Source organism: Sceloporus undulatus, chromosome 5 (assembly GCF_019175285.1).
Source record: "Sceloporus undulatus isolate JIND9_A2432 ecotype Alabama chromosome 5, SceUnd_v1.1, whole genome shotgun sequence".
Lineage (NCBI taxonomy): Eukaryota > Metazoa > Chordata > Lepidosauria > Squamata > Phrynosomatidae > Sceloporus > Sceloporus undulatus.
The window spans coordinates 52577660-52601206 of record NC_056526.1 but is presented as its reverse complement, the minus strand read 5'-3'; the positions used below and the strand labels follow the sequence as shown (position 1 = coordinate 52601206).

Below are 23547 nucleotides of genomic sequence, written 5' to 3'. Positions count from 1 at the left end.
TTATATAGTGATGTAGATTTGCACAGTGCTGTACATACAAACAATAAAATAGATAAGAGTAAACCTGCCCATGGCATGCAATCTAAGAAATAATAGCATAATACATATAAATAATACATGACAATACAGGAAAGGGTTCAATAAAACAGGCAACAAGTAGGTTCATCTGAAGTCTTCAGTGAGCTTGAATGTATGGTCCAAAGTTTCTGCATCTTGAATTTGCTGGGTTTTTTAAATCTGTTTTTATGCTTTCTCTGTGTAGGTGGGTGTTGTGTGCTAATCACATGGAGCCTGTCAAAGGATTCTTATCTAGGTATTTGAGAAGGAAATTGATTGAGACAGAAATAGAGAGGAATTTCCGCAATAATGATCTCATCAAAATTATTGACTGGATTCCTAAGACATGGCATCATCTCAACAGCTTCTTAGAAACGCACAGTTCTTCCGATGTAACCATTGGTGAGGCCATTCTTCAATTAATAATGCTAATTAAAGGTCAAAACTGAACCTCAGGGCTTATCTAAATTTACAGGCTTACTTTCAGTCCGTTTCCCTGATGTCAGAATAATTGACAGTTGACCTTTTGTGTCTAAAGAAAACATTTGAAAGTTGGTTGAATTGCAGATTGTGTTTGTTAACTTCATACTGCTGCTGCACAACTCTAATGAAAATTTTCTTACTGATAGACACAAAATCATTGACTTCTACTTCACAACTGCAGTACGTTGGCTGAGTTCTTTTTTCTCCCCCCCCCCCTCATGAAAATTACACAACACTATTGGTTCATCAAGGACTCATAGGATTCTCTTCTTTGATTTTGTAAATTTCTAAATACCACATTTCTAAGTAACTTTATTTACTTTAGTGGAAATGCACAATGGCATATTTATATCTGTGATTGAGATAGAAAACAGTTTTTGAAACATAGCTCTGAGAAGTTTAGAGGACTTCCATCAGTAGAGAAGATCAGGAAAACAACATCACAGGATTATCTTTCTTCTTTAATATGAGCTAAATTTCCTTTGGTTTATCACTGAATATCATTACTAGAATTCACTCAACACACATTGCCAATAGGGTATCTTGGAAGATCATGTCCTACAAAAAGTTCAATTCAAATAAGGGCCAGAATCCTATATCACAGGCTACATTATGTAACTTTATGTCTACTTAACTTTGGTGTTTATCAGACGAGCTCTTAAAGAGGTACTATTCCAGTGTGACTCCTCTAGCTGCCTCCTGTTGCATGCTGGGATTGGCAGTTTTAAGGAGGGGTATTTAGAATTCTCAGGCAGAGAAGTTCAGCTCCTTAAAACTGCCAATCCCAGCATGCAACAGGAGGCTGCTAGAGGAGTCACACTGGAATAGTACCTCTTTAAGAGCATAGTGTGATAAACATCTATGTAACAGGGTCACTAAGAAATCCTGTTGGTAAACTTCAAAACACACTAATCTCGGTGTGCTAATGTGCATTAGTAGAATATGATGTGTATCACTCCCTAACTGTTTTCTGATACATATTAAGTCCTGTTGTGTATCAGTCCCAATAAGCATTGGGTTCCAATGGGCCATTTTACTGGGTCTGCTATGCGATACTATAACAGTGACCCTTTACTAGATATAAATGTTACAAAACTGCCCACTTCTAATTCCCACAGACATAAACCCACTTACAAAGATGTAACTCCCATACAGGAATTTGGTCAATATTTCCAATTCATTGTATGCCAGGCAGAATTCAAATTCGAAGGTTTATTTAGTCCTCCACACTGTCTAATCCTAAACTTCCCTGCCCTTTTGTGATATCAAAGCAACTAAGTAGGACCAGGTAGAAGCAGGCCAAAAAAATAAAAAGCATGCTTCACTTCCCTCTGCCACATTGTTTTCCATGTCCCCTCCCAACAACCTTTGCCCTGAACCTGCTATGGAATCAGAATGTATAAGCCAATAACATTAATAGAAACATGAAAGACAGAGAGGTCAGAGGCTGAGGGTATGAGTACTTGAATAATTTGTCTAAAGGCTACCATCATTTTCCACTTATAAACAAAGAGATTTTTAAAAATCTATTAAAAAAATGAATAAATCCCACACAGGCACAACTCACTTTAGCAGTCAACATACAACAGCTATGAGCAGCTGAAAGCTTTTGTTCAGAGTATTTAAGAAACAGTGTGCCTTGTTTTAAGATACATATTGTATATTCTTTCCCCCAACATAGGAGCTTATCTCTTGAGCTGCAGCCAGGACATGGGGTGGAGGTGGGGATTATCACACACTAAATTGCCTCTGAATTGCTGACTGCCATCAGCCTAGATCCCAACTTGGTCCCACCTGTGCTCTGCCAGCCAGCCATTTGGCAGCAATTCAGTGTGCAACAATCCCCACCACCATCCTGTGTCCCGGCTGCAGCCCAGGAGGCTGGAGCCAATTTAAAACGTCAAACGATAAGCACCATAAGCAAAGGCCAACTGGAACTGATGAAGGAATTTGTTTTTGTAAATGCAGTTTTTACAAATCATATATAAGCTATGTAAAGAAAGTATTTTCTGTTATTTTTTATGTTTTAAATAATGAACATACAATATACAGTGGGCCCTCCTTATACACAAATTTGCTATCCTCGCATTTTAAAATCTGCAGATGGCAAGCCCATATTGTCCCCAATGGTGGCACGCATGCAGCTGCAACACCATAGGGGCCAAAAGTCCCTCCCCCTCCTTCCATCTTCCTTCCTTTGCCCATGCCTCCTTCCTACACATGTTCCTCCTTCTTCCCTCCTTACTTGCTCCTGCCACAGCTTGGCTTTGAGGGTGGAGACTGCCACCTAGTCAGCTGGGGTCGGGGCTGAGGCTTGATGCTTGGAGCCCTGTTCCTAGCTTAGCACCCAGGACGGAGTCTCTGGACTCTGAAAGCCAAGCCCCAGCGCTGCCCCCAGCTCCCTTGGAATCCTGTTGACTGGAGGGAGCCAGGGCCAGGGCTTCAGTCTCGGAATCCAGAGGCTCTGTGCTAGTTGTGGGGACGGGTCTCTGAGACTCCAGCATCAGCTCTGGCCCCGGCCCCAGCTGACTGGGCAGCAGACTCCTCCCCAAAAGCCAAGCTAGGGCAGGAGCCTCATAGGAACCAGGGAAGGAGGAGCGGGGCAGGGAAAGGAAGGAGGAGGGTGGGAGGGGGGACTCCAGTCCCATTCTCTCTAATGGTGGCATGGATACTGAGGGCTCACTGTATATTATAAATGACTTTATCAGCCTATGTTTTTTAACAAATGTGATCTTTTATCAGGTCCTCGCCTTTTCCTACCCTGCCCTATAGATGTTGATGGTTCTAGAGTATGGTTCACAGACCTCTGGAATTATTCCTTGGTACCATATATTATGGAAGCTGTGAGAGAAGGACTTCAGGTAGGACTTTAATAAGTTACATTAATATTTTGAGTATGTAGTTATTGCTGTTGCCAACTACTTTTTTTTCCTTTCACAAAATATCCAGAGCAATATTGTGTACTATGAACAGGCATTCTGAAACAAACAAACAAACAAAAACAAAAAAGGAAAAGGAAAATATCCACTGACTTCTACTCCCCCCCCCTTCAAATGATTTATGAAATGATGCTATAGTCCAATGTAGCATTATTCTGGAACTTTCAGGGAAGGAAAAATAATGGCCACAAGCATTAAGGAAGTGGGTATGAGTTTTTGTCACCTGAAACGAAAGAAAACCAGTCCACCTCTTTTTGCTATGTCCAAATTAGGGATAGAGGATATTTGGTTATAATGTTTGCTTCAGCATTCTTGAAATGAAAGGAAACAAGATCTTTGTTTGGCGCAAATGCTTTATCATAGTCTAAGTTACATTACTCCCTCCCTCCCTCCCTCCCTCCCTCTGTGTGATATATATATATGTGTGTGTGTGTGTGTGTGTCTAAAAATCACAGTAACTGAATTCCAGAGCTACATATCAGTGAGAGTGTCTCAGTTTGCACTTCCTAGCTGATATGCCAATGTCCATCAGTCTCATTGTGCATTGGCCATTCACTTCCTTGACCCACCTACATAGTAATGTCACAGCAGCTCCTTACAGAATATGGACATTGTGTAACCTCTCAGTTCTATTGCCCACAGAAAATGAATTTTCCACTTATGAAAATGTAACTTTATTTTTATTTTGGGGTGGATTTAGATGTATGGTAAAAGAGCACCTTGGGAAGATCCCTCAAAGTGGATAGCAGAAACATGCCCATGGAGTTCATTGCAGCATGACTGGTCATCATTACTTCAGTTAAGACCTGAAGATGTTGGTTATGAAGGTTATGCATCTGCCAAAGAAGGAACCACCTCAAAGCACATTCCACAAACAGAGTCAGAAGGCGATCCTTTGGTAAAATGAAAATGTTTTATTCTTTTTCATATACTTTGTTGTTTGCCTTTCATCCTAAATAACTGTGTTGTTTGTTTCCCTGCTGAAAAATGGAAAAGTATAACACACATGCAATAATTTTGCAGTTTTTTTCTTGGTATTTGCACTCCCAAAAATTTTCGGGAAACCATTCTGGACAGAAATGCACATGGAGAGTTGGGATAGTTACCATGTTTTGCAACCTATTTTTGGTTTTAAAAACATGTTTGAGCATTAAAATACCCAGCACCCTGATCATCTCACAAATCCTTTAATTGAGGTGTTGCCTGGCTGAAAAGGTAGATTATGCAGTCACGTCCAGTCATTAATGACTGTAAACATGATTGTAAATTAAGAGATTGTAAGTCTGGCTTATGATATTGTAACAATTGAACAGGATGCCTCTCACCGTTTCCAGAGAGTTGTTGTTTTACTCAGAAATTGTGGGCTTTGCAGAAAATAATTATTTTTCTATTTAAAAAGTCCTTATGAGTTTCTGGAAACAAACAAACATTTTCAGAGTACCTGTCAATTGGAGAGCTTTTCCATTGTTTAACACCTTTCTTGTATGAAATGTTTCTTGTATGAAATGATTGCTCACTTCCTTCAGTTAAATAGTCTGTCATCTGCTGCCAATTCTTTCATCCTAAAATCTTTCAAATAATTGCCTGTCCTCTCCCTTTTACTCAGTTTGGCTTTATGGCAATTTATTTCAATATTATTTACTTAACTGCAATGTGTTTAGCGGTGTCAGTTTTAACACTTTTCAGAGTAGCTTACATAGAAGCATTATAGAGGTCTATTTGTTGTTCAATCAAGTTGTCATGATGCGGGGGGGGGGGTTTGGTGGCTAAAAATCCTAGTGCATTTTAACTATACCTGCTCTTACACACAGCCTTGATAATTCTGCGGTTACATTGTATTGTCAGCTCTGTTCACTTTGTGTATTTGTTTCAATGCTCTCATATATGGATATAAAAATAGTAATTTAATCAATAATCCCTAGTTATATATCACTTTCCCCTTGATCTGATGTTTCATTTTAGCTTTGCTTGAACTTTTTTTGAGGAAATAAAAGTGTGAAGCAACTTAGGTAGCTATCATCTAGTGCTGCAAAGGATGTTTGCAAATTTTTTTGGCTGGGGGAGAAAAAACATCACAACATCACAAAACACTCTGTTGTGGAGAAAAGCTGCAAAAAAAGGTTTTGTGTTTAACCCTCCCCTCCAAAACAGAGAACAAAAGACATTAGAAAAACCATTGGGGTTTTGTCCAAAAATTGTTTTTACACAGATGTTTTCCCCAAATGTGAAAAATATTTTTTTTTAATGTGCAAATAAGTTCTGCAATTCTGGGACACTGGGAGAAAACTCTTGAAATCTGAAATTCTGATGAAGGTACATAGAAATTTACATCCCTATTATCATCTCAGAATATATGCATATAGTGTGCTAACATTTCATAACACTGTAGAATGAGGAAGAAACAGAACACAGTTTAGTTCCATGCAGATATGTTCATGCTTGCCTTATATTTTTTTAAGTTGTTTCCTTTCCTAAAGGTGTTCCCGAATGCAACTTTTGATTTTTATAGGTGAAAAGGTGTCATTCAATTACATTGGGGAACAAGAAAGATTGCATTGGAAAGTAGAGGAAAAAAGCCTGAGAAAAATGATGGGCAGTGGGCCAAAAAAAAAAAAAAAAAGACTAGAAGAATTTATTGTAAAGAGGATAGAAAGGCACAGATACTCTAGAGAAGTCAAAGAGTAAATGCATTAGGGATGTTTGGGGAGAGAAGTTGAAAATAATCCAGAGAATATTAGAAGCAAATATAGGGGGGAAATCCTAGGATGATTTCTGTGAGATGGGTATAGGTAGGTGGATAGAAACATTGAATTATTTGAGCATGATTTTTGATGGGAGACAACAGAGCTCTTCGTTTTAAATTATCCACCATTTTAAAATGCTGTCAGTGTACATCAGTTCCCTGAACACCATGACAAGAGGGAAGCTTTATAAATATCAGCTATAATTATGGTAATTTTAGGCACTGAGCATCTTAGGAGTCCCTGGAGCTCTTGATGTTAAGTAAGATGTGCTTAAAGTCTCCACTGGAACCCAGCCTCACAGCTGTGGTGTGCTATTTTCTCTTGCCAAGGTCAGCTCCTGGACAGCAGATGGTGCTCTTGTATTCAGCAGCTGGCTTCAGCCCACTCAATTTCACACACACCACCTCTCTTCTCTGATATGTGGATGTAAAAGTGATCATATTTTTTCTCCCCCAGTGTATTCTTCTTCTTAAATTCACTGTCTATTTTTCTTTTAAAACTTAGATAAATTTTGGCATTGGGAAAATAATGATCTGCGATCAAGAGCTTCCTCTCCTTTCCACACCTTTCAATTCTCTTGTCTCTTCTTCTTCTTCTTCTTCTTCTTCTTCTTCTTCTTTTTTGGTATGCTTCCCCTGGTTTCTATTCATTCATGCCTATTAAGACCTTTTAAAAAGAGAGAGGAGGCAATCAGAGGTTTACCTTGGAGAAGCCATCTTAGTTCTGAGTGTTCCAAACTTTGTGCTATTGTGAAGTTTTATTGTGACCCTCCCATGTTTTTGTTTGTTTTTTTTTTGTTTGTTTTATTTATATACCGCTATTCCAAAGATCATAGCGGTGAACAGCAAGTAAGCTAATTAGCAAGTAAGCTAATTTGCCCCCAACAGTCTGGGTACTCATTTTAGCGACCTCGGAAGGATGCAAGCCTGAGTCGAGCTTGGGCCCTTTTGCTGGTCTTGAACTCACAACCTTGTGGTTTCGAGTGAATGGCTGCAGTACAGGCATTTACCCACTGCGCCACCAGGGTTTGTTTTTTGTTTTTGTTTTTGCCTGTTGTAGGGCTCTGAAAAATAGAGCCACTGTTGTGTTAATTCGAATGTCAACAACAAGCATTTCCTTCCTTCTTTTTCAGATGAATATGCTAATGCGGCTCAAAGAGGCAGCCAGCTACTCAAGCGCACAGAGCTGTGACAGTGATACTGCCAGTCACCATGATGAAATTCTAGATCCCTCAGTTGAATCAACTCTCTAGAGGGGCTGGGCGTGGTTAGATGATGTTGGTAAACCTACTCCCGCTTCAGGGTCTGCCTGTATTGAAGCAGTAAGTCAGGGCACCCCAAGAGAGAGAGAGAGAGCAAGGAAGAAAAAAAAAAGCTGTGTCATATATAGGTGGTCGACTTCACTCTGCAAAGTCAGGAACACAAATAAAAAAGGAAAGCTTGAATTAGTTTAATTTCAAGACATTTCAGTATCAGTGGAGCTGAGTGAGACTCCATCAATCAACTGGAAAAGGCCTTTTCACAGGGAGGCAACTAAGCAGATTGCACATGTGTTAGCCAAACTGGAATCTCTTTGGGTTTGTTTTTTTTTTCTTCCTGTCTCAAAAACGTTTACAGTGAAGTCTTTTCTTTTACACTTCAATTTACTCTGAGGTGCTGCATTAGTGGTCTTCTTGATCCACCTCCTCTATCCTCTGTTGTGCCCCAATGGCACTCATTACAGGACTCCAGTAGTGTTCCAGTTGTACACTGCTGCCCATTCCAAAATGAGTTTCGGGGGGCGGGGGGAGAACACAAAAGTAAACTCAATAAGCACAAAAGTATTGTGCAATTGCCAGGAAAACGCTACTGTGATATGCTGGATAAGTGCCAATTTGATACTAAACTGCCATGTTTGCAGTGATACGGTCCACCAAGGTTTCTGACTTTTTTTTGTGTAAAAATCATCTGTTTTATATGCAAGTTGTTTTTAACCACAAGGGTATTTTATAAACACCTGCCCACCTCTTAACTTCGTATCCAACACTGACTAAAGGCTTTCTTAGGGCTTTGTTTGTTTTGAGCCTTTTCAGTGGGAGGGGGGATAAAAGAGAACATTTCCTATGGTGCTGTCTCACTGCCTTAAAACCAATTTCTAGAACAGTTTTACTGTTGGTTTAATTTGTTAAACCATTGATTATTTACACTGTTTTCTTTCTTTCTTTCTAATGAGAGAGCACCCATGAATGGAGACGCTTCATGTCTGTATACCATGATTTGCAAAAATGAGGTGGCTGGAAGGCTGAACTATTGATATAGATATATAGATAGATATAGTATTTTTTATCTTGTGTGGATAGATTGTGTACCATCTAAAATATTCAAGTGACACAAAAGCCACACCCAATTAACTATGGTTAAAGACACAAGCCCAAGACAGTTGGTTCAAATCCATTTGGTCCAATGGAAAGAGCTGAATGAAAGAGAAATATTTAGAGAGAAAAAATATCCAGCAGAGCTGGGTATACTTTTTGCAGCATGAGCACAATTTTTCTTTATTCCCCCTCCCCCTTCTCCCTCTCCCTCCCCAGTTTGAAGCATGTTGTTTTAATTGCAGTTGTTGTACATGACGAAATTCAGCATTATGAACACTGACACAGTGATATCCACTGTGGAAGAGAGAAAAGTTTATACTGTAAAAGGGGAGGGGGTTGGTTTTGCACAGTCTACTGGGAGGGGTATTGTAAATATTAAAAATAAAAAAGCCTTGCACAAATGAAAGCAAACAAACAGCAACAACAAAAAATAAGAAACTGTATTTTATCCTGTTGGTGTTAAGAGATGTTTCATATACTGAGATGACCTGTATGTTACAAACAAATCCAGAGCGCAAACCGTACAATCTGTTTTCCTTTCACCTGGTGTGTTTGTCTTGTATTTGGAATTATTATGACTATGCAGGACCTATCTGTGCTAGAGTGAGCATGTTTCAATTTACATTATGAATCCAATACCTCTTAGGAGAAAACAAAAATTATGTTGTTAACTATCCTGGCAGGCTACACCAGAAAGAATGAGAACAGATCAGAGTAATTGGATGTGCTGGTTCAAATTAACTCAGATAATCCAAGGGCTATGGCATTGTGTAGATGTGGACGTGTACACTTGGAGTCACAGTCCTGAAAATTATCACTTGAAGCATACCCAGTTTCCTGGTGTGTGCCAGTGAAGCACTTTTGGTTCTAGCTAGCCAATCGCTATCTTCAGGACATGTAACTGGTGCTACACACTCCTCTGACCATCTTGTGGCCATCTATTTTATCACAGAAAGATCCTGAAATCAGTGTAGATTTCCTTGCTGCCTCATTGAAAATACAGGTCCTCTGCACGGTGCTATTGCCCCATAAATAAAACTCTGGTTTTATGCACATTGAATGTAGTCAGAATTATGTCAGGCACCAAATATTATATTACTTTCTCCTATTGTTAAATGGCATGCCACACTGGTAAATATTAAAACAGCTGGTCTTTATGATACATGTGGTCTAAAAGAACAAACAAAACCGTTAGTTCCTGCCATTTTCAACGCACATGCACACATTCACACAAAACCTATATATGTGTGCCAGGTAGTACAACATTCCCTGCAATACATCTCAGTGAATCCACCTAGTTTACAACTTTAAAAAATTGTTTGTGAAACATTTGTCTGTATACATTTTATATTTTGTACATTTTTGATGTAACATATCATGTAAATAGACAGAAACAGTGAGATAAATCATCTGAAAAGTTTTGTAGTCTTTGTAAAGCCCTAATAATAAGTATTTGGTGTCATCAGACTTAACTGGATGATGTATTTTTTATTGATTTACTGTTCTTCTAGCTTGTAAACCAGCTTGCATATATTTTTTGCAGGTGTGCACACTGTATCTGTCTAAATTATTACTTTGCCATTAAAGTGGAATTATTTATTGACAGCTGAGTCTGTTGTCTTTGCACTTAAGAGAGTAGGGTTGTTAGACAATCCATTGTAATAGCTGTTTGTTTGTTTACTTGTGTTATATGCCACCTTTCTCCCAAACTGGGATCCACAGTGGATCACATAAGAAAATCAGTTAAAATCTACTAATATAGTGTAAAAAAACAACAACTAAAAGTATTTTAAAACATATAAAAGTTAAAAAGTTATGGCACTTATCTTTGAGCATGTGAGGAGGGCATTACAGTTTGAACCAGACCTGTGTAGGGTTCCATTTTCCTACTTGGCCATAAAAACCCACAGAATGACCTTGGGCCCCAGAAAAATGCCATGATAGGTTCTTCTTAGGGTTAGTTTAGGACAGTGTGAGAGGGCTTTTTCAAACTCCCAAATGTGTAGAAGACTGACATCAGCTTAGAAATATCAGTTCATAGTTCTTAACTGGGTGTCCATGGATGGCCTGGGGGTGTGTATGTAAACCAGGGATGACGACAACAACAAAAATTTACCCCCTTTTTATTATCTTTCCGTTTACTATGAAAAGTGTGTTTCAGTATATGGGGGGGGGGGTGTTTTCCATCACTTCCATGACCCCCCCAAAATGTTATGAGCTACTAGAATATGAGCTAACTCAACAACATCACCATTATTAGTTGTGGCACTGTTCAGACAGGTGAGGATCCCATTGGTGCCTTGGGTCTGCATAAGATGTTTCTCAAGCGGGGTACAGCAGCAACAGCAGTAGCAGTGGTGGTGGCCTAAGCTGCCAAAGCTAACTGCATCTGGAGAAGAAACTGCCCTGCTGGCTTCTAAGCTGCTTGGGAGCTGGCAAGGCAGTTTCCTCTTCCGATGAAAATGTTTTTAGTACCATTCTCCACTACTACTCATTCTTGCAGCATCTCTGTCCACATTATCTCTACAATCTCCTGCCTATGGACTTTATTATATGAGCCTCAAAATCAGTTTAGAAAATGCGTATTTACCGAGTTGAAGACAGTCATTATCACACAGCTCTTCAAAACCACCAAGCTGCTGTTTCTGTCCCAGCCTCTGTCTTCTATACTCGTGTCCATAGCCCTGCCCCTTCTTGCCCTTCACTCTGTATTTATTTTTACTTGTTGTGCAATTGTGTGATCATGGCAATCCATTAAATAAAAAGAAGAATAAAGGAAAATGAGAGAAAAAGAAAAACAGTCTGCTTGGGAATAGCAGGGGGAAGAGGACCACAATCATGCCCACTTGCACCACATTGCTGCCCACATGTCAGAACTGCTTTGGGAGGACCTTGTCATGGATACACCAACAGTGGAAAAGCAGGATGATTGAGAGGCATTCATGAGGTCTGCCTATCTATGAGAAGGCATGCTCCCGCAACAGATGGAGAACAGACCAGCTATTGGACAGACACAGTGTTGTGTGATAAGGTATAGCCACATACACTACAATCTTGCTGTAATTCTACTTTTCAAGCCTCATGTGATTATTATTATTATTATTATTATTATTATTAATATATATCCCACCTCTCCCTATGGTTTGAGGCAGGAGAACAACACAGATATAAAATTACAAATAGTTAAAATACATTCTCATTGTACAAACAAAAACTTAAAAACACATCAAACCTGTACATGTGCAATATCAATGTCTGATTTCTCATCGTAGTTCCGAGTGGAGTATCATCTTAAGCTGTTATAGAAAGTCTGGAGGATAGGCTCGCCGAAAGAGATCTGCCTTAATTACCTTCTTAAAGGCATCTAAGGTGGTAATAAGATGGATCTCCTCCGGCAAGCCATTCCACAGTTCCTATGCCTTTGTCTACCCATGATGGTCAGAGTTGTTTGCCTTTTTTGCTGACACATTCAACACCAAAATCTATGGCCTTGTCACATCACAGGGACGCATCCTGTTTCACATCTATAAACTATGGTGTTTATGTCATTTAGAACTACACACACTTTTTAAGGCACTGCAGTATAATATTTAATTGCCAAATTGTATTCCTATAACTATTCCATCTCACTGTCATTTGTTTCACTTTTCCTGGATATGACATTCAGATTGCAATGACAAATACTGGACACTGGAGGTTCTGAAGAATGACAGGGTTTTCCCACAAAAGACCTGTGTCACTGTTTGGACTCTATCACACGGAGGAGGCAAACATCATTAAAATGTGATTAAAATGTGGTAATACAGTAGCATAAATGGGGGGAAGATTATTACACCCCACATGCTTCTCCCGTTCACATCCCATGCATAAATTGTAATGGGCGTGTCACTGGGTAATAATGGGGATTCACCTGTCAATCGCAGTGGCTGTTTTCTGGCAAGTGGGGAATGGAGGACTTTCACAGTCCCTACATGTCCCCTAAACTAGAGAATAGTTGGGAACATGAATACCATGCAGTTACAAATGCATAATTAAGTTGTGCATATGTACCTCCCAAGTAGAATTCTGACCACAGTCCCTTAAAGGGTGGTTTATTTTGCCCTGATAACTGAACAATATCATTCATGTTAAATGCGGCTACCACTTAGTTAGATTTTGCTGTAGCACTGAACACACTCTCACCGTAGACATTTATTTCTACATAATAATAACAATGACAGAAAATGGACTCTTTTGTAGAATATAAATTATGTAAGGAGCAGGGATGTGGCCTGTCAGCTACATTAAATTGCTTTTCTCTGTTCCTCATTTAGCTACATACTTAAGTAAACATTGATAAATAGTACTGAGTGATCACGTTATCAAGAGCATCCTTCTAGCCGTGCTTAGGTTTTCATAAAACATAATATTCTGATTGTATTTTGGCTGTGAGTTTCTTTCACATATGATGTTTAATCAATTAGATTATTTACAAAAGAAAGTAAACTAGCACAATTCAAGGGAAAGGGAGAACAAACAAGGGAGGAATAAAAATATCAGCATGAGTCCAGGGACGTAGCCAGGATTTTAGGAAGGGGGGGGCAGACTAAGTGCCACCATTATAATGTGGCTTGGGCGTGGCAGCGCAGCAACACGCCCCATTCATTGTATCTAACAGAAGGGGGGTCCGGACCCCACTGACCCCTCCCCGTTGGCTACGTCCCTGATGAGTCCCACAAATCCCTGGCAGGCAATGCCAGAAGCTGAGTCCTCTCTCCCCTCCATGGTCAGGATGAGAAACCTTGGTGAGAGAGCAGGAAGGGATGGGTGGTGGAAGGAAATGTGGCAACAGGCAGGGAGGGATGCAGTGGCAATAGTGGCAGCCACAAACTCTTCTCCTTTACGAGAATGAAAGTGACTGCCACCACCACCACCTCCCTTTTCTGGCCTGCCAGACCGGAAAGGGACCACCGTGTGGCATCAACACCTTCCCAGATCCCTGTCACACTACTGACTGCCTTGCCCTCCATTCCTCCTGATCCCTTTCTTTCTGGGGCAGGGAAGAAGATAGACAGTGAGCGACTGCCTCACTGGAGGTTCACCCCCTTGTGATGCCACCCAGTGTGGTCCACTGGAAGGCAGAAATAAAATCAGCAGGCCTGAACATGACTCTACCTACCTGCAAAAAGCAGCATGCCTTCACATCTATGTCATTGATGGGGAACATGTCCCTTTAACGTCTCTGAACCCACACTGCAGAAATAAAGCAGCTTCATGCCACTTAACTGCCAGGACTCTGCCCTACAGAATTCTATGATTTGTAGTTCGGTGAGGGACCAGAGCTCTCTGGCAGACCAGGCTGAATACTTAACTAAACTGCAAATCCCAGGATTCTATAGGATGGAGTCATGACAGTTAAAGTGACTGCAAACTGCTTTCTTTTGGCAGTGTGGATACATTCCCAGACACTGGGAGTTATATTGAAGACTTCATGCTAAACTCCTGTAATCTAGTCACCTGAGAGTAAGCTGCCAAGAATTCCATGAGACTTACAGTATTGGTTCTAATGGGCACAGAATCATAGAACTGGAAAAGACCAGAAGAGCATCCAGTCCAACCCCCCGCCTGACAGGAATACAAAATCAAAGCACTTCTTACAGATGGCAATCCAGCCTTTGTTTAAAAACCTCCAGAGAAGGAGATTCCACCACACTCTGAGGGAGTGTATTCCACAGCTCTCACTCTCAGGAAGCTCTTCTTAATGTTGAGGTGGAACCTCTTTTCCTGTAGTTTGAATCCATTGCTCCAGGTCCTATTGCCTGAACCTGCAGAAAACAAGCTTGCTCTATCCTCTATATGACATCCTTTCAAATATTTAAACACGGCTATCATGTCACCTCTTAATCTTCTCTTCCCCAGGCTAAACATTCCCAGCTCCCTTAGCTGCTCCTCGTAGGGCATGGTTTCCAGACCTTTTGCCATTTTGGTCACCCTCCTCTGGACATGCTCTTTTTTGTTGTTATCCAATGGGACTTAGAAATAGAAAATGTGTATACTGTTTACCAAATCTACCTGTTAGAAGAAAATAGCTATCAAAATTCAGAACGACCCCTGTGGGACTGATTGTGTCTTCCACCCAAGGTGTTATTGCCATTTACCCGCACTTTGCAGAATAAATATTTATCAGTCCCTTCCATTTACATAAATCTTCAAGATGCTTTTGTAGCAAGTTTTATAATGTTAATGGGTTCTATTACATTCACCAATCAATTGTGCTTTCAAACTATTTATTAACTTTAATTGCTTTTCAGGAAAACAATTGTATTTCTTGTAGAAGAAAAGGGCAAGAATTAAAGCTGTGTAAACTAATCCTTATTTTTTAAAGTTTTTTATTTCAACAGCTTGATGCTACCAAATGGAACCTACTCTACATACACAAGAATACTGCCAGTTTAAAATCCTTAGTTTGACCATTTTCAAGAACTCAAAAGGAGAAAGACCAAGAAACAATAGCTGTTTTTCAGGATCTCCGTTAAGACACTTTTAAAGTTATAAACAGAAAAAACACTTTGGTTTAAATTCTGTTGTTACTATGTTGTGACTAGAGTAGACCCACTGAATTAATGGAATATATATGTTGATTTGTCATTCAACAGTTGAATGGTAGTATTAGCCAACAGGATTCCAGCCTTGAAAATTCCCACTCATCATTTCAATAAGATATGAACTGAAAAAAGATGTTGCTCCTTGTGTTTTTGCAGTGTGGAGTTTGGAGATCCTTGTGTGTTATTCAGAGGTAGTATTCCTACTAATTAATTTGCTGACTTGTCTGTGAAATGGGTATTCAGTCTGCAACAGACCACTAAAGACTCAAGGGGATAGGTTGGTACTGTGGGACTCAGGATCCCACTCTGCATTCAGATTCTTGGGCAAGTTACCTGTCCCTTAGTTCTACCAGTTTTTCATTCTGTAAAGTATTTGCTTTGTGCATGCCCCCACACAATACATGAGAATCCTCCCCTGGCAGCCATTTTGTGGTAATGCTTATGGCATTTTCTCAAAATTCCATATGTGCCCGCTGACCAAAAATGTTCAAGATCCCTTTTACATTAGGGGTCTCCCTAATCCTTGAGATTAGTTTTGTTGAGTCTTAAGGGACAGGATTCTGAAATATGTTGAATGTCCCACACTGAGGTAGTTTGCCCTAAGCTGCCATTGGATATGACCCATGATGCTATCTAATACTGTTTATTTATCCATACACAAGGAGATGAAAGTAACATGAAATCCCATATCCAGGCAGGAAAGCTACTATCACTCTCAGATCTCTAGAGACGTACCCTCCCAGATGTGTTTAACTCCATCTAACTGTCCAAGCTAGCTGATCAATGCATCCCAAAGAAGCAGGCAAAATACATCACTGTAAATTAATCTGCACATACAGATGCCCATTTTGAAATAATTTCCAATAATGTAAATGCAATATACATCACATGTCTCACAGCTAGGAAAGGTTGTCACTATGTCACTTGTCTACCTGTGTTTATCCAGAGGCTAATTGTTATCTATGAAAAAGGAGACATGGCTATCCTGTTTCTGTCTCACATTCTGTATCTGTTTCAAACATTCCCTCTTTGTGTTATGTATAAACACACCTCTAAAGGATCTCTCTTTTTGGGGCTGGAGGAGAAAGTTTTTGGTAGTTCTCATGGATTTCCTCATTCATAACATAATAATAATAATAATAATAATAATAATAATAATAATAGTAATAATAATAATAATAATTTATTTATATCCCGCCCCTTTGAGGTCAATCAGGGCGGCTAACAATAATAAAATACAATATATATCAAAATCTACTTCCCTCCCCCCTTAAAAAGTTATTAAATCAATTATAATTAAAACCAACAAATTAAAACAACATAACACATACACACCATTACAAAACAGACAAAAACAAAACAGCAAACTGTGGCAGCATTCCACTCAAATTTCCAGAGAGGACCTTAGGGACTCTCATGAGAAGAGGGTTCCTGAGGCTGGGATTATCTATCCAGGAAAGGCCTGCTGGAAGAGATCCGTCTTGACAGCCTTTTTAAAGCTGTCTAAAGATGTCAGTTGACGGATCTCGTCTGGCAGATCGTTCCATAATCTGGGGGCAACAACAGAAAACGCCCTCTGGGAGGTAGCCGAAAGCCTATCTATATCTTTGAGGCTGCAGCAAATTCCTCCCAGAGGACCGGAGTGTGCGGGGAGGATTATATGGGAGGAGGCAGTCCCTGAGAAGTCTGCATTTTCTCTCTTTTCACGGCTTTAAGGAATCATCAAAGCTTGGATGAAAGACTACAGGAAGAAAGCCAAGTCACTGTGCTAGCAAAAAAAAGTTGGGAGGGAAGAAGAACTGAAGGAAAACTGTCTCCATAGATGTTCTCACTAGGGCCCTTTTTTTCCAAGGAAGACCAAGAGGGGGAGAAAGTAGCATATGCCACTATTTGGTCACTTTTTATAATAGAAACTGAACAGTGGCTACTTTCAAACAATTGCTGAGTACATAACAGTTTGTGTTACCTGATATATATGATGGTAACACAGACTCTGTCTGTCTGTCTGTCTGTCTGTGTGTGCACGTGCGCGTGCGCACACATGCCTGCACATGTTTTTAAGTAATGCCATCCTTGCTGCATTCCTTTTCATGATTATACAATTAATAGAAAAACTTCTCAGTCAGCCAGATTCCAGTAAATCTAGACAGACAGTTTTCAACAGTGTTATAAAATCATAAAATGTTAAAATTGGAAAAGAACACAGTGGCCATCTATTCCAACCCCCTGGCATGGAGCAATAAATGACTAAAACACTTCTGAAAGATGCCCATCCCATGTCTTCTTAAAGCCCTCCAAAGAAGGACTGCGGTCCCCAAGGCAGTCCATTCCATTGCCAAACACCTCTTACAGTAAATATGTTCTTCTTAATGTTTAGATGGAATCTCTTTTCTTGTCATTTGAATCCATTGGTTTGTGTTCTAGTCTCTGGAGCAGGGGAAAACAAGCTTGTTCTTCTGCACAACTTTCCTTCAGATATTTAAAGATAGCTATCGTGTCATCTCTCTCAGCTTTCTCTTCTCCAAGCTAAACACGTTCATTCCAGCTTGCCAATATCCTTCTTGAACTAGTGGAGGTGTGATTGGAGCACAGGTTATACTGAGACTCTTTTGCACTAATTTAAAGCTTCCTTTTTGTCTGGGCACTTTATATTAGTTTGTGTGACACAGCTGGCACTTTTGTGTATATCCTGGCCTGGGGGGGAAAGGTGTTGAAGTTTGTTATGGTTTTACTAGGATTATTAATTTTTCATTATTATATGTTATAAATTTCCTTGTTACCATTAGATGATGAGTGCTTTATCACTATTTTGACTAAATGAAATATATCTCAAGGTTATGAACCACTCCTTTGCCCTGGGCCCACTGTAATCCTGACTCAGGTACTTCTTTTATATTTTGTTGCTATAAAAAGAATGATGAAAAAAATTATACTAAAACAGAAAGAATGGACTAGATCTCCTAGAATCTCTCAGCCATTCTAGCTGGATGGTTCTGGGAGCTATAGTTTTAAAATGTAACTCTTTCCAATATCTGTTTACACTCAACATTTTCAACTAGGTTGCAATTTTAAGTTTTTAAAAAATTCACTTCCTCCTCATTTTTTCACTCACAGACAACTAACAGAATAGTGGACTCTGAGCTTGTGCCTTTCTGTGAAAGCATGTCTCTAAATTTAGTTCATTTTAGAGGCAAAATGGTTTGAAATAACTAGATAAGACATTTCCTCCATGCCTTTAGGAGCCATGGAAGGTTAGTCACCCATGTACACTGCTGCTAAGAGACATGTGAGCAGATGTTTACAGAGAGGGCATCCCTAGATCTATTTTGGGGAACAACATCTAACTCTCAAAAACAGTCTTAGCAGCCAACTTCAAAACCTGGGAGCTCCGTTTTATTAAAAGAGAGACACTGCAACAGCACCCAAGGAAGGAAGTAACCTCCAGCTCTCTTCTGGAGTTGGAAACAGAAGGTTAGTTTATTCAGACAAGTTCTGGTAACTTTCCAGTTATTTCTATGATACAAATGTATCCATCTGAATGTGAAAATACAGTACACACAAGCAAAGTAAGCCTGCCCACTCCCCACACCATCATATGCTTTGTAAGGTAAATAACTACACTGGATTCTGCAACTTGGAGCCGAATAGACATACCTAGAGGACAGTTTTCCATGTATGTTGTCACAGATGCATAACTCTGTATGCAGCCAAATCTGAGCAGTAGACCCATTTTCAATGCAATTCAGTGCATGGTGACCAAAGAGTTAGTCCCAGATGAATTCAGTGGCACTTACTTTGAACTAAAGGTACTTTGAGATCACTAACAATTGTAATTATCCCATTTCAAATTTGTATTAAATCAAATCATGTACTAACTGGGACACCATTTTGTTTAACCTCATAATGCTTACATTTTACAAACTGAGCTCCATATCCCCAAGATGATCTTCAGCTCTGAATCTGAAGAGAGATTCTGCATATGGCTGACAGCAAGCTGGTGACCAGATGCTTGGTGCCAGCGGGGTTTTTATTGTTGTTAATCTTTTATTTTCAATAAACTCCTCACTGATTGCTATGAATTATGTGGGTTTTTTTCACTTTGATACAGCTGAACTAGTTTTTTCATAAGAGACTCTTCTGACACCCCCCCCCCCACACACACACACAGATTTTGGAAGTGGAATGGCACTGCCTAATGAAACCAATGTACAACGATCCCTCCTCCCAGTTTATATACTACACATGCAATTAATTACCTTAGCTTTGAGTTCTTTCATGCCCATCCACCCACCGTTTTCCATGCCATTCAACAGAGCCACGATACATTGTGAAATAATAGTATGCAAAGGGATCTTGTAGCATCTTTGAGACTTAACTGTGCAAAAGAAGCTCTACCATGACCTTTTATAGACTTGGTCTGCTTCCTCAGATGCATGTCTACAAAAACATATGCTATAACTTCTTTCTCAAAGGTGCTACAAAATCCCTTTGCATACTGATATTCCAGACTAGCACGGCAATGTCTCTGAATTGTTAAATAATGTAATGATTAAAGCAACAATTCTTGATATGATTATTAAAAAGAAAGCCACATTAGTCTGTTGCAGCATAAACAACTAGCAACCCCCAGAATATACAAATCTGTTAACTCAGCACAGTCCATTGTCTCAGCCACTGGAATCCTCACTGTCAGGGTATCTGCATATATGGACCCAGTTGTCAGACCATATGTCAACAGCATACTACACTTTGTGAGAGATACAACTGACTTCCTAAAGAAAATACAGTTCCCAAAGAACATTAGTCTAGCCCTTATAGATATGGAAATCTCTGCATGCCAACATTCCACACAAGACTGGACTGCAAGCCAGCAAGAATACCATTCTGATTTGGGCTACAGTATACCTAGTCATCATTCACTTTGTAGTCACTCATATCTACTTCATTTGGGGGGATAACATGTACCTTCAAATTGGAAAAAATGTTTCCTCAGCATATGCACCCAAGAAACCTGCCCTCTGCTTGAGATTAATTGATGACATCTACTCAGACCCACAAGGGAGATGCAAAACTAACAGATTTGCTATAGGAGACATTTCTCAAATTACAATGCCCCACTCAAGGGAGAAAAAATAAGAAAGGAAATCAGTAAGGCAAAACTGGTACCCATCTATCTACTGTAAGGTAGACCAAAATGTGACAAAGCACTGCCACTTGTCACCTACAACCCCCAGCTGAGCCCATTAAAATACATCATCAGTGAGCTATAACCACTTCTGGAAAATAATACTGCTCTCTCACAGGGTCTGAGAGAGGTAGACCCTTACTTACAGACAGCCTCATCTCTTAAACAACTACTCACCTGCAGCAAAATATATAACAAGGATAAAAATACAGGAAGAAGATCCTGTCACAAATCCAGATGACAACTATACATGCAAATATATTTTATCAGGAACACTGGAGGTTCTAATAACATCACCCACAGCATCAGAGGTACATGTACTCCTTCATCCTCCAGTGTGATATATGGCAGCAATGCCCCTCTGCACTATACATTTGATAAACAGGACAGCCTCTATGAAAGAGGATACGTTGATATAAATTTGATATTAAAACAGCAATACACCCCTGAACAACAACAGGGCAGAAAATTTTAATCTTATTCAATCTTATTCACTGATAGTAATATCAGTGACCAAGTAACACTTCTGGAATGAAGAAATTTCAATGAAAAACTGGAAAGAGAAGCAGCTGAATAAGATATATTGATACATTCAAATCCATTAACAAACATATGGCAAAAATAATGGTTTATTGACACGCTATATATAATAATATACATATTTTTGCAACTATGTATATAACAAAAGAATTCTCCTAAAAACACTTCTGGCTTCAGAGGAACTGACTGTCAGCAATTTATTGATTTTACTCCACAGACCTACAACCAGCCTGACAGACCTTTATTATCTTACAGAACCGTCAGAGAATTTGTGGCCAATGTCACAAATTGCATCTTTCTCTATCCTGTTATGCTCTGATCCCACCTTCACAACTATGTAACTGGTAATATTCTTGTGGTTTGATGCTGACTCCATCAGTGTATGTGAAGAAAAGAATTGGAATCTATGAATGTTCACTCCAAAATAAATCACTTAGACTTAAAGGTGTTTCAAGATTCAATTTTCCCTACTGTCTTTCTTCTCCTGGCATGACTGTATTCATGACAATATCTAGATTATTTCTGTGAGGTGTTGTACCAGTGAACAAATGTAGTGTAGTACCCTGACAAACCAACAAAAAAGCAAAGTGTTTAGGCTCGTACATTTGCTTGCATCTGCCTATCTGTCTGTCTATCTATTGCTTGTTACTTCATCAGTAAGTCTTCTTATAATGTGTTAGCCAAGTGCCGTAATAAATTCATTCATTCATTCTTATAAAAATTGAGAACTTCTATCCCTAGTTGTTATGGTCTTTAACTCTCATTAGTCTTACTGACCATGCCCAGTGGGTAAGGGATTATAGTTGCTCTAGTCCAAAACATATGGAAATGTTCCCCATTCTTGTTAAGTTAGCCTGGAAACCTTTGTAATGTTAGGCAGAAAGAGGTTGCAGATGCAGTAGCTGTGAAGGGAGGGAGATATTAGTTGCTGTGGAGACCCGACTCCATGTGAATTTCTTTCAGATGCCAGCACAATGGATCTTTTAAAATCCCAACACTTGGCACCAATGTATATGTGAAGCTATCCCACCACTAACTGTAATGTCTTTAATAACAATTGTTCTTATTACTTTCTCCTCCTCCCCGCTGCCACGGAAGCTTGTCCTCGCCGTCATCACTGCCTCGTCCTCCTCGCCACCACCACCACTGCAGGAAAGGCCGGGCGGTGGTGTTGGAGGCCAAGAGGCCTCCAGGCCACCACTCAGCCCTTCTGCAGTGGCGGTGGTGAGGAGGCTTGTCCTCCTCGCCACTGCGGCTGCCACCACCTCGGAAGGGCTGGATGGTGGTCTGGAGGCCTCTTGGCCTCCAACACCACCAACAAGCCTTTCCCGCGGCAGCAGTGGCAGCGAGAAGGCTGAGACAGTGGTGAGGATGAGGTTCCATGGAAAGAAGGAAGGAGGGAGGGCACCGTCATTGGGGACAATATGGGTTTGCCATCCACTGATGCTCAAATCCGCACATGGCAAATCCACGTATAAGTAGGACCCACTGTACAGTGGCCCCTCTCCTTACACAGGAGATCCGGAATGGATCCTCCCATGTAAGGGAAAATCCGCCTATGCTCAAGCCCCATAGGAGATAATGGGGTGTGACCATGTGGTGGCACGGCGCCCGTGTGCCATGGGCGCATGCACCATTGTTTTTCTCCCCACATGGGAGATATCTTTTGTTACAAATTTACTTCTTTCTCTCACAATCAATCAATCAAATCAATCACATTATTTATAACTCACTGTTTTCCAAATAATGGTACTTATCCATCTATTTAAATATTTCTAACATATAGTTCTACTATCCTCTATCTTAAAATCTCAGGGTGGGATAAAATTAAGATATAAATAATTAGAGCAATTCCAGATAAAAACATTGAAATAGAATTAAAGAATAAGTTAAACAATTAAAACCATATACAAGTACACTTAAACAAATTGGATAAGGCTGTAGAGGCTTTTCAAAAAACCATATTTTATCTTTGCCCCTAAAGGAGATCAACCTGGTGCCAATCAAATTTCCAAGGGGATGACATTTCATAATCAGGGTGCAAAACAGAGAAAGTCCAATCACACATCCCCACATGATGTATCACTCCCACGAGACGAACATGGCAGGGGACCCCTCTAGCAGCTCTCAATTCTTGGGCAGTTCTAGTAGGAAGAGATTCTCCTTCACATATTGAAGGACACATAGCATCTTGAATTCAGACTCCAATTGAATTGACAGCGAATGCAGCTTCCTTGCCACTACTGTACTGTGAAACCTTGGGAAAAGTGCAACAGCTAGTTAGGCAGAATCTAACTTAAGACTACAACTTCCTCTTGCCCATTCAGAATGCTTACCATTGGCCATATTGACCATACTTGATGGGAGTTGCAATCTGATCTATCTGGAGGTTACAAGATATATTGTATGAATGCCTGGTGTAATTCTTACACTTGTGGTAAAGAAGGCAGTCACTCTTGCCAGGTTCACATTATCTTGTTTTCCACTTTATACTCACTTTCCTCCTGTAATGTTATGCATGATCTTTCATGACATATTGTACTTGGAAGATCATATATGTTGTTACTGTGTGGCTTCAAGTCATTTCTGATTTATGGTAGCACTAAGGCAACCCTACCATGAGGTTTTCTGAGTCAGAGGGTGTGACTTGCCCAAAGTCACC

At 39.9% G+C, this 23547-nt stretch overlaps 1 protein-coding gene across 14 annotated transcripts in view; it reads left to right on the top strand.

The window, feature by feature from the left end:
• NAV3 (neuron navigator 3) overlaps positions 1-10181 on the top strand; it is a 572439-nt gene extending 562258 nt beyond the window's left edge. For all 14 annotated transcript variants that reach the window (XM_042467939.1, XM_042467940.1, XM_042467938.1 and 11 more), the window contains 4 exons: positions 263-459; positions 3283-3401; positions 4180-4377; positions 7356-10181. In XM_042467939.1, coding sequence (XP_042323873.1) covers positions 263-459; positions 3283-3401; positions 4180-4377; positions 7356-7475 — 634 coding nt within the window. In that variant the 3' untranslated portion in view covers positions 7476-10181. The remainder of the gene's footprint in view (positions 1-262; positions 460-3282; positions 3402-4179; positions 4378-7355) is intronic.
• The last annotated feature ends 13366 nt before the right edge of the window (positions 10182-23547 follow it).